General features: G+C 41.4%; 1 protein-coding gene across 1 annotated transcript in view; it reads right to left on the bottom strand.

The window, feature by feature from the left end:
- ABCC2 (ATP binding cassette subfamily C member 2) overlaps window positions 1-12,415 on the bottom strand; it is a 74,748-nt gene that overhangs the window by 54,378 nt on the left and 7,955 nt on the right. The window contains exons 3-6 of the mRNA XM_004020104.5: window positions 3,507-3,632; window positions 1,618-1,752; window positions 1,303-1,410; window positions 832-887 (exon numbers count right to left, since the gene is read on the bottom strand). Coding sequence (XP_004020153.2) covers window positions 832-887; window positions 1,303-1,410; window positions 1,618-1,752; window positions 3,507-3,632 — 425 coding nt within the window. The remainder of the gene's footprint in view (window positions 1-831; window positions 888-1,302; window positions 1,411-1,617; window positions 1,753-3,506; window positions 3,633-12,415) is intronic.

Here is a 12,415-nt window from a genome sequence, read left to right as displayed (position 1 = left end):
CAGACCCAGAGGCTGCCTCTATACTGTATCTCTAGATCAGGGCTTCTCAACATAGGATTCAAGAACATGGATGGAAAACAGATTGTCTTTATTCCTATTCACTTCCAACTGAAACACAGCCTTTCCTAGTTCTAATACGAATGTAGTCAACCAACTACAGTTGTGAAAGAGTGCTTGTGCCTTTGTTACCAGGAGACACCACAGATGTGTTCATGGCTCATGTATACTCGTCACTGCTGTGAAACTAGAACCTAGCACCGGGTCTCGTTATTTAATGCATTCACAAAGAGGCACAAGTGTTACTATATCACAGATTTGATTTTAAAAGACTATTTAGGTAACTACATTTCAGTATATTCGTTTCCCTTTACAATTTCATATCTTTTATTGTACATGTTTAAAACATTATCTGAGAAGGGATTTGTGGGTGTTACCAGGCTGCCCAAGAGACCCATGCAACTACAAAGGCAAAGGATGGCTGCTCTGGATCTCCTGGCAGCCCAGAACAGCTATTCATCCCTTACCCAAGTCTGTGCCACACTCCTTGCCCCCAAATTTCCCTTTTCCTGTCCTCCTGCCTCCTTTTCCTTCTGTCTTTTTTTTAGAGTATGTGGAATTCCCCCACTCCAGGCTACCAAAAAAAAAAAGAAATTCCCTCCTTCCTCTCAGTTTCCCCATCTGCCCCGTGAAGGGAATGCAATAAACTGATCTGTATATTTCAACATTCTCTGACTCTAAGTAGTGGAGAAATGGAGGCCACGGCAGGTACTTTTAAAACGAAGATTTAAGTGGTGAAGGATAGAGACAAGCCACACTCCAGGCATTTCCTACCTGTCATACCAACTAAAGGTGATACTACTCAAAAATGAAGCTGTGGTTGAAGGATTCTGCAAGACACACAAAAAAAATCAGAAAGTAAATCAATTAGAAACAGGAATTCAATGACGCTCTAAAATCAGAAATTGATGTTTCTAAATAGATGCTGTGCTAGAAACTAGATCTGATACTGAAGTGGCCTGTTCAATGTGTTTGTTTGGACACATTAAGGTCACCAGTAGAATGATAATCAGACTTTTTGGCCTAGATATATAAATTAACTGTCTGTGCTGAAGCTTGGTGGGTCAATATAAAAGTTAATGTTTCCAAATTCTAGTCACTTTGTGTCCTTAAGTCACAAAATCATCCATATTACTGAACTCTGGGCTTGTGGGACCTTCATGAGACCTTGACATCTCAAGGTTACATTTGTCAAGATACCATCCAATTAAATAACATATGAGGTGGTCATATTTCAAGTCTCACTTTTGATGAGTCATCTTTTTCTGAAAACGCTGAAAGGATCAGGACCGGGATCTGTAATGCATAGAAGATGAAGTACACGCAGGAGTAGGCCAGATTAGAACTGCTGTCCTATGGGGGATAAAAAACAAAGAAAATGAGCCTTTTATCTGAATTAAATATAAACAGCTCCTATGTATCAATGCTCATGATTAAAGTCTGTTATCAAATCCCCTAAATACAATTCTACCCTGGAACTCAATTTGCCTGATGTCACTTACTACAACTTAGCAGCTGCCCAGGAGTACCTTCTAATGGCACCATCCCTCTCCTCCTTACCTTTAAGAGTGCCCGGATCAGAGTCTGAAATTGGAAAGTGCCACAGAGTATTGAGAGAATCCAGAATAAGGACAGGTACCAAGAGTCCTTCTGCACACACCATCGCCTGCTGTGTTGGATCAGTAAAACCAGGACCTAGATAGAAATTTACATCATGTTTCGAAAAATAGTGTCACCATCCAAGGACAAGAGGCAAGAGAGGTGTCAGAGAACAGGGGGAGAAATGGAGGCTGAAGGGGGAGACTGTTGTAACTAATCTGATGCCAACTAGTACATTTCCTCCCCGATACCACCCAACTTTCTCTTTCAGGACCTGGATGCTTTCTCTGGAATCCCCTTTCCCTATCCCATCTCTGATGCAAAGAACTGACTCATTGGAAAAGACCCTGATGCTGGGAAAGATTGAAGGTAGGGAGAGAAGAGGACGACAGAGGATGAGTTGGTTGGATGGCATCACCGACTCAGTGGACATGAGTTTGAGTAAACTCCAAGAGTTGGTGATGGACAGAGAGGCCTGGCATGCTGCGGTCTATGGGGTCGCAAAGGGTCGGACATGACTGAGCGACTGAACTGAATCCCACCTCTATTCACCACGTTTGGGTGGGGAGTTCAGCCAAGAACACAGAGGATCATCCCCTAGATGGAGTAACTTTGGGAGCCAGAAAAATCTTTCCAAAGACCAAGAAAATAATTTTAGGCACTACAGCAATCAGATGGGGGAGGAACATCCTGAATAGGTGCAGGGTATCTATATGATGATATTTTCTAATAATATTAGACTAAGAAATTAGCAACAACAACAAAAAAACTTTGCTTCACATTATTTCACTTAACAATAATGAAGTAAATGTTGCTTTCCTAGACCCAGTCCTGTGCTAATAAACTGGCATTCTGAAAACTGAGGCATGAATTTGAGGCGTGTGTGAATTTCCACGGTATAAATACAAGTGTGGTGGATTTATGGTGGATTTCAATCTCAGCCTCATGTCACCAAACTTGGGGTTGGGAAGAGAGGCACAGTCAGCTCTCTGAGTCCATTCCAGTACACTGCTGCCTAGACCTTCTCTGTTTCATAACAACAAAACAAAGTACCTGCAGGGACCAGGCACACCATGTTACCATGTGAAGTGAGGTTGAAGGATAGTACTGAGCCTGGTCTAAAGTGACCGGCTGCTTCAGTCCTGGCTGACTTGCCCTGTGGGAATGTCGGCCCACAGTTGCCAGGCATTCTGATTTTTCAAGATAGTTTAGGAATCTAAACAATTATGTTATATCTTCCTCTTTTAAAACGATGATAATGGGAATTTCCTGGTGGTCCAGTGGTTAGGACTCCGCACTTTCACTGCTAGGGATCTGGGTCCCATCACTGGTTGGGGAACTAGAATCCCACAAGGCACATGGTGTGGCCAAATAATAAAACAAAATGATGGTAGTAAATTGAATAGTTTTGTCCAACACTGTACAGCTCTCCCTCTCCCCGCCCCCAAAACCATGCCTGTAGGAAAGACCTGTTTGTCAAATCTATACAAACAGCTCTAGACTCAGTGATCTGTTGATTAAGAGTCACCAATCAATTTAAAAATAATGTTTACAACATTTAGGAAATTATTTTACATCAAGATACTTGGATTTCATCTGTGATCCTTAGATGGTAAAATATGAAGCCATAACGTACATATCTTAGTCATTAAAGCTAGTACTTACCCTAAGAAGAAAGCATTATAAACTCATGTTTAAAAGCAGATGAAAAGCTAAAATTTGTCTTACCCTATTACACAGGTCCTTTGAGAAAGGTAGAGGAAATTGAACTGAATCTCATTCCACAAGAGCAAATTTCAGCTAGATGGCTATGAGAAGATAAACAGGGTAGAACTGATGATTAGCCTTACCCATGTGACCAGGTAGAGGATTGGATTGGTATATTTAACAGCAGGAACCGTGGCCTGTCCAGTGTCTTCTGTGAGCGCAAGAGCCAGATCTATGGCTGCCAGAATAAGAAGAAAGCCAACAATCACCTGAGAAGGCAAAAGACCACTGTTAGGAGGATATCATTCTTTAGAACATAATGGTTCCCAGTAACAGACGGTAAGAATGGTAGGCAGTGCAAGATATGGGAGCAACCTAAGTGTCTATCAACAGATGAGTGCATAAAGAAGTTGTGACCGATACACACACACACAATAGAATACTACTCAGCCATTAAAAGAATGAAAATTTGCCCTTTTCAGCGATGTGGATAGACTTGGCAAGGACCATGCTTAGTGAAATAAGCCAAAGAAATAGCTGTATGGTATCACTTATATGTGGAATTTAAACAATATATCAAACTAATGAATTTTTCTATTATATTCTTTTCTGTTATCAAAAAAAAAAAAAGCAGACTCACAGATACAGAGAACAAATTATTGGTTACCAGTGGGGAGAGAGAAGAGGGGTAGGGAATTAAGAGGTACAAACTCTCAGGTATAAAGTAAGCTACAAGGATATATTATATAACACAGGGACTATGCCAATATTTTATAACAATAAATGGGGTATAACCTTTAAAACTGTGAATCATACTGTACATCTATAATTTATATAACACTGTACATCAACTATAGCTCAATAAAAATGATAAACAGTGATTAAGATAACAAATCTTTCTGCAATTAATACATAGAGTTCAAGCAAAGGGATAAAGTTCAAAGTATGCTATGATAAGCATTAGGGAATGTTGAGTGTGACTCTTCTAAGGTTCATCTTTGGATGCGTCAGGTCTTGGTTGCAGCCCTAGGTCTTCACTGCAGTGTGAGGGCTTCTCTCTAGCTGAGGTATGTGGGCTCAGTAGTTGCAGCTCACCGGCTTCGTCGCCCTGCTGTATGTGGGACCTTAGTTCCCTGACCAGGGATCAAACCCATGTTCCATATACTGGAAGGAGGATTTGTATTATTTTATTTCTGGCTGTGCCGGGTTTTCCTTACTGCAGGCTTTCTCCAGTTGCGGCAAGTGGGGGCTGCTCTCTAGGTGTGGCGCGTGGGCTTCTCATTGCAGTGGCTTCTCTTGTAGTGGAGCCTGAGCTCTAGGTGCACAAGCACATGGGCTCAGCAGCTGTGATGCACAGGCTTGGAAATTGTGGTGCACAGACTTACTCGCTCCTCAGCATATAGAATCTTCCCAGACCAGGGACTGAACCCATGTCTCTTGCATTGGCAGGCAGATTATTTACCATTGAGCCACCAGGGAGGCCCCTGGAAGGAGAATTCTTAACCACCAGGGAAGTCTCAAGTGTGATGATTTAAAAATACGTTCCACAAATTCCCTGGTATTCCTTCCTTCAAAAATCAGAGATTGGTTCCCCCTTCTCAGAGCTCAGAGTATGGGCTGAACTCTGACTTGCTTGTAATGACCAGAATATGGCAGAAGTGACAGTGTGCAACTTCCAAGACTAGGGCGTAGAAAACAATGTGGCTTCCTCTCTGTTTTCTTGCTCAGATCACTCACCACAAGGGAAACTTCCAGCCCCATCGTGAGGACACTCAAGTAGCTGTTTGGAGAGCTCTGCTTGGATAGGAACTGAGACCTCCTGCCAAAAGCCACATGGGTGTGTCAATTCAGAAGCAGGTCTTCTTTCTAGCTCCAATCAAGCCTTCAGATGACCTTAGTCCCACCTGTGTATTAACTGCAGCCTCAAGACAGATACTGAACTCAGAAAAGTGAAGTGAAGTTTCTCAGTCGTGTTTGACTCTGCCACCCCATGGACTGTAACCTACCAGGCTCCTCCATTCATGGGATTTTTCAGGCAAGAATACTGGAGTGGGTTGCCATTTCCTTCTCCAGGAGATCTTCCCCACCCAGGGATCGAACCCGGGTCTCCTGCATTGTAGACAGATGCTTTACTGTCTGAGCTACTCCCAAATCCTTGACCCATGAAAACTGTGAAGTTAAAAAAAAGTGTTTATTCTTAAGCTACTTAGTTTGGGGGTAATTTATTGCATAGCAATAGGTAACTAATAAAATAGATTTAAAAAGGGAATTCCTCCACCCCAACTGGGATGGCACTATTCCCTCTCCTAGGTCAGTATCCCCAGCTTTCTCATATAAACTTTGAAGTTAATGATTGCAACCATGTCAATATTTGTCTTATGAGGTCATACACGATACATGTTGTTCTAAAGAACTTTGGCCCACCCATCAGAAGGGAAAATTATTACCTCCATTGAGGAGGTCCACCAGTATCTTACTTCTCAAAATGAGCATCTTTAGTATCAGCTCACCATCTTCACCACTTCCTTTTCCCATCCATTTATGCATACTCATTCCATAAGCCTCATTCATCCAGAACAGTTCAGCTCAGGCAACGATATCATCCCCCACCTCTTCTTTCCCTTTGTTTTTTTTTAGCTGCCCTGCACAGCAAGCAAGATCTTAGCTCCCAGACCAGGGATCCAACCCACACCCCCCCGGCAGTGCTAGTGCAGAGTTCTGACCACTGGACCAAGGAAGTCCCTGGGCCCTTTATAATGAAAACCAGCCAAGAAGGAAGGCAAAAGCACCTTTAATAAGTGCTATTACTTAGCAAGGTACAGAGTCAAAGACATGTTTATAAGGGGAATGCATCTTTCTTAAGCATATTCTGCTTTCCTCCCTGGAGACTGTAAAGATTTTTGGGGGAGAAAAATCATAGCTTTTTAAACAATAATTTATGTTTGCCTTTAGGTAAATTAGGAGATAAAACAGTGCAAGCTAGAGCTAAAGCACTCACCCTTGAGGATGCCTGGATAAGAGACTACAAACCAGCAGACCACTCCCCAGGCTAAGGAAAAGGAAGAAACCTTTGCCACAGGCTTACATATATAAAATTCATACAAATTGATTAGAAACACACTGAGCAGTCCATATCAAAAAGGACTGATTTACATTATCAAACATTCCTATAGGACTTCCCTGGTGGCTCAGTGGATAAAAATGCAGGGGACATGGGTTTGATCCATGGTCTGGGAAGATTGCACATGCCAGGGAGCAACTAAGTCACAACTTCTGAGCCCACGTTCTATTTCCCGAGAGCTGCAACACCTGAACCCAAATGCCTAGAGCCCATGCCTTGCAACAAGAGAAGCTACCACAATGAGAAACCCTCGCACCACAATTAGAGAGTAGCCCTCACTCTCCACAACTAGAGAAAGCCCACGCACAGCCCACACAAGACTCAACACAACCAAAAAAATTTTTTTCTACAAAGCAATTGAGTCCACATAGTTTTTTTAAGTCCACATACTTTTAACCCAGTAATTTTATTTCTAGGAGCTTATCCTACAGACACACTCATTGCAGCATTGCTTTTGATGGCAGATAGTTAGAAACCACTTGGATTTCTATTAAGCAGAGGATGTAAATTATGATATATCCAAATAACAGCATCTCAAGTGATCATTAAAAAGAAAGAAGCAGGGGCTTCCCTGGTGCCTCAGTAGTAAAGAATCCCCTTTGCAATGCAGGAGACATGGGTTAGAGCCCTGATCCAGGAAGATCCCACTTGCCATGGAACAAAGTCCATGCACCACAACTATTGAGTCTGTGCTCTGTAGTTTGGGAACTGTAATTACTGAGCCCATGTGCTGCAACTACTGAAGTCTGTGCACCCTAGAGCCCATGCTCCACAGCAAGAGAAGCCACTGCACTGAGAAGCCCGTGCACAGCAATGGCGAGTAGCCTGGGTCTCTGCAACTAGAGGAAAGCACACGCAGCAGCAAAGATCCAACCCAGCCAAAGATACAAGAATGAAGCAGATCTTAAGTGCTAAAATGGGAGGACCTCCAAGACACAGAAGGATGTATACAAGACTAGTACTAACATTTGTGTAGAAAAGTATACATCGGCAGGTGTTTATAAAAGCATAGGTTATCTCTGAGAGTATACAAGGAACTGGTATCAATGGTTGCCACCTCAGACAGGAATGAATGACAAGGAGTATCATATATCCTTTTGCAGCTTTGGAATTTTGTAACCCTCTGCAAATTATCTGTTCAAAAGATAAAAAGTAAATGAATACTCTCATTTTTTAAAAAATGAGCAAGTGACCTGAACTGACGTGAACAGACAATTTAAAAATGAAGTATCAACTACAAATTGACATTTGCCATCTACCTTTGCAAGGATTAAATCATATACTGCTTCAGCTGCTGAGTTTTAACACCCCCTGAAAGGAGTTCTTGGTGGAGAGCAGAAATGAGGCACTCTGTGCTCAGGGTGGTGGTGGTGGGGAACCAGTGGAAACTATCTTCAGATACATAATTTTAGGAGCTGAATTTTATGAACCCTAATTCTTGTATCTTCTCATATCTAGAAAAGCACTAAAATCTTCATGGAGACATCTGCTCCTCATGACTAGAAGAAACCTTCTGCAAAAAATATGTGCTTGATTGCATGCACTCCCACTTCACCAGAGTCACATATATACTGACATTCCCCCCTAATTCTTTGAAGCAGTTTCTCAGAGATATCTGAGATGTTGTCTTCCAGGCTATAGTCCTCATTTTGCCCCAAATAAAACAACTCACAACTCTCACATTATGCATTTTTTAAAAGTTGTATTCTTAACCATTAAAAAAAAATCAGTTACATTATTACAGCAATGCAAAATAAAACAATAGGATGTCATTTTTGCAGATAAAATTAAGAATATGTTACTCAGTGCTAGCAAAAGTACAGAGCTAAGCACTTTAACACACTTCCATGGTGAGATTATAATGTAATTAAGAACCTTCCTAAATTAAAAAAATTTTCCATTATGTTTCAAAAGTTTTAAGTTGCTTATATACATTGATATAGTAGTTCTACTTCTGGGAATCTATTCTGAGGAAAGAATCTGAATTGCAGGCAAATATTTAAGTGCAAAAATGTTAACTGAAGTCTCTTTCTTTATAGTGAATTTATAAAACCTAAAATAACCCAAAACAGTGGTGGAGGGGTTTGTTGTATTGATCTGAAAGAAGTGTCAGATAATTTTCCAGCAAAAATCAATCTATTCAATAGAGGATTGCATTTTGGAGTCTGAAACCATGGCAAACCACATGCAAGTGCCCCTCTGACATGGGAAGGAGAACAGTTTCATAAAGAGGAAAAGGAAATTGGAAGGGCTACAGTAAACAAGGGAGCCATGGTTTTTCTTTGGCTGAGTCCTTGCCTACAAAGAGGCTTTCTTCTTCCTTGTTGGGCTCTGCTACAGTTACAGAGGGTGAGAACTCCCTCTTGTGGTTTTCCACCTACTTACGGAGGCTTGTGATTGTTATTTCTTTTTTACAGTTGAGAGAAGACACTACTACGAAGAGCTGTTAAATAAGCAATGGTATACTCATGTGATAAGCTATTTTTTAGTCATCAAAACTATGTTGGAAAATTATGTTTTCAGAATAATGTTGATAACACTAGGCAATGCTTTCAGTGAAGAATCTGTCTCGATACAGAAGACCTGGGTTCAATCCCTGGGTTGGGAAGATTCCCCTAGAGGAGGGAATGGCAACCCACACCAGTATTCTGGCCTGGAGAATTCCATGGACAGAGGAGCCTGGCGAGCTATAGTCCATGGGGTTACAAAGGAGTCAGACACGACTAAAGTGATTTAACACTCAGGTGCAAAAAAGTAGACCGTAACATTGCATTCGATGAATTCAGTTAGGTTTTTAAAGTATGCACAGAAAAAGATAGGAGTTTCCAGTTCAAGAAATCAGGTTTATAAAAATACATTTCACTATACAGTAGGTGCAGACAAATACTGTTTGATTCCACTTATACAAGGTACCTAGAATAGTCAGATTCATAGAGTTGGAAAGTATTTGGCCAACCCAATACATTGGCAGGTGCCAGGGGCAGGAGGGAGTACGAGGAGCGGTAATGGGAACTTAGTGTTTAGTGGGGACAGAGTCTCAGTTTAGGAAAGTGAAAAATGCTGGAGATGGATGATGGTAAGAGTTGCACTTAGTACCACTGTACAGTTAACTATGGTTAAAATAGTACGTTTTATATTATGTGAATTTTACCACAATAAAAAGCATTTAAAAAAATATCAGGGTTAGTATACTTGTTTCCCAGCCTTTCCTATCCCATTGAAATGATAGTAGAGAATTACCCAAGAAGCAAATCCATAGTAGTACTGAGACTGAATGAATGGAAGAGGGTGAGTGAGCTTGGTAAACCAGGTAGTTTTAGAAAACAAAACCCAATTGTGTCAATAGCATCAGGTCAAAGAGCAGAGCAAACTGTGGTCTAAAATATACACAAGCAAAAGCAGTGAAAGGGGGCCTGAATAGACATCACTGGTTGCTATGCTTGTATCTTCTGTCTGCCCCTCCAGATTCACTCTCCACCGTTGTCCCTTAGAGCCTGGAGTGGTAACAGCTCACTGCTAAGCCCCAGGTCTCTTTGTAAATACAGCCTCCTCTCACCATTTTACTTTGCCTCAGCCATCTGCCTCCTGTGAGGACCCTGACTGGTAGGGCTGCCTCCTCAAAGCCATTTCCTTCCTAACAGAACCCCCACTTCTGTAAAATATGAACCTACTCAGCACAGTCATAGGCTTGGGTAGAAACTGCACCTTTCTCCGACCCTATGAAGTGAGTTAAAACCAATCCTGGTGACCCTGTTCCTCTGGCCTGGGGCTGCTTTTGCGACAGACATGTGACAAAGTTGAGGGGCAGCTTGCGGGGACTGTCCTGTGTGAGCTTCTGAGAAAGGTTTCCCTTACTGATCAAAGTGATACATAGATCCAGAATATGTAGAGAACTTTTTATAACAGCAAAAAGATACAAGTAACCCAATTTAAAAATGTGTAAAGGGTTTATGCAAAGAATAAATTCTTCCAAAGACGATATACAAATGGCCAAAAAGCAGATGAAAAAAAAAATGCTCGACATTAGTCACTTGGGAGATGCAAATCAAAACCATAATGAGATACCACTTCACACCTACTAGGATAGTAGATATATTATATTCTCCATCAAAAAGATGAATAGCAAGTATTGGTGTGGACAAGTGTTAGAGCCTATATTGTACACCTGGAACTAATACAACATTATAAATCAACTATGCTCCAAATTTTTTTTTTTTTTTTTGCTGGCAGGAATGTAAAAGGGTATAGTCACTTTGAAAACATTTGTCAGTTCAAGATATTAGACATGGATTTACCATATGACTCAGCAATTCTATTGCTAAGCCTATACATACTCAAGAAAACTGAAAATCTATGTCCACCCAAAAACTGGTACACAAACGTTCCTAACAGCATTTTTCAAATGACAAAAACTGGAAAAAAACTCAAATACCCATCAATTGATAAATGGATAAATAAGAAGTCAAATCTGTACAATTGTGTAGTCTATAGCCATAAAAAGGAATGAAGTACTGATACATGCTACAACATGAAGGAGGCCCTTGAAAACATAATGCTGAGTGAGAGAAGCCAGACACAAAAGGACAAAGATTGTATGACTGCATCTGTGTGTGAAAGCTGCTACAGTCACCCTGCAATCGTGTGCTGGCTTGATAACTGGCTTGATTTGCTGAGGTTATCAGAAAAAAAATATTACCTATTGATATTGTTGAATTGCTATATTAACAAACCCAGGAGGTGCACTGGACTTCCTGTTTTATAAGATAATAAAATGTGTTACTTAAGCCAATAGGCATAACTTGCAAGAGAGAGTTTTGACTTACTATAAATCTATTCTTTCTAGTCCACCCTGGCAGAGAGTTAGAATGGAAAACAGGACAAAAGTGAGTCTCCACTGATGTTCTGTGAACTGGTACAGTTATATCAGTCACTTTATGCTCTCACCCTCAAACCATCAGGCAAATCCATAGACAACTATATTCCACCAGTACCCTTAAGCTGGCCAAGACAGAAAGTGAAAGTGAAGTCGCTCAGTCGTGTCCGACTCTTTGCGACCCCATGGACTGTAGTCCGTCAGGCTCCTCCGTCCATGGGATTTTTCAGGCAAGAGTGCTGGAGTGGATTGCCATTTCCTTCTCCAGGGGATCTTCCCGACCCATGAATCGAACCGGGTCTCCCGCATTGCAGGCAGACGCTTTACCGTCCGAGCCACACAGAAGTATTTGCTAAAGAAATTGAATCTTTCTGGGAGGAGGATAGGGCAGGTAATGGTGCTCCAGAGTAAATGCATCTTCACTCAGCAGTCAGAGGAGGACCGGTACCGCCTAGCATCCTGCTCTTGAGGGAAGCCAGTGAGTACCGACAGTTGTCCAGGACTCAGAGCTCACAGGTAGTCCTCCCATCAAGAAGAGGCCGCCTGGGGAAGTGGATCTAGATACTGCCAGGAAACCTACTCCAGCCACACGTTCCCTGACTTAGTCCCCTATTTATAAGTGCAAACAGAACACCAATAAGCACCAAAAGCTGAGAAAAATCAGTACTAGTGAAGAAGACAGCCAAGATAGTGAAACAGAACAACTGATTCCGAGGTGGAACAAACAGAGATTAAGTGAAGAGAATTTTAAATTATTTAAAAAATTAATGTCCTGTAAGAACTTAAGAAGATGTCACATCCACTAATTTGTTGCTGTCAGAAAAAGGTGTGTTTAGGGGACTTCCCCAGTGGTCCATTGATTAGGACTCTGTGCTTCCACTGTGGGGAGCACAGGTTCAATCCCTACTCAAGGAGCTAAGAACTCACAGGCCACCCTGCTTGGCCAATTTTTTTTTTTCTTGTTCAGGAATTAAGAATTTGATTATTGCTAAAATAAAGGCACTTTAGGATGGTTAAAAGAAAAAAATTAGGAAAATCTCTCAGAACACAGGGGAAAA

The sequence above is a fragment of the Ovis aries genome, chromosome 22 (genome assembly GCF_016772045.2).
Source record: "Ovis aries strain OAR_USU_Benz2616 breed Rambouillet chromosome 22, ARS-UI_Ramb_v3.0, whole genome shotgun sequence".
In the NCBI taxonomy this organism is placed as follows: Eukaryota; Metazoa; Chordata; class Mammalia; order Artiodactyla; family Bovidae; genus Ovis; species Ovis aries.
This window is presented reverse-complemented; position numbering and strand designations above follow the sequence as displayed.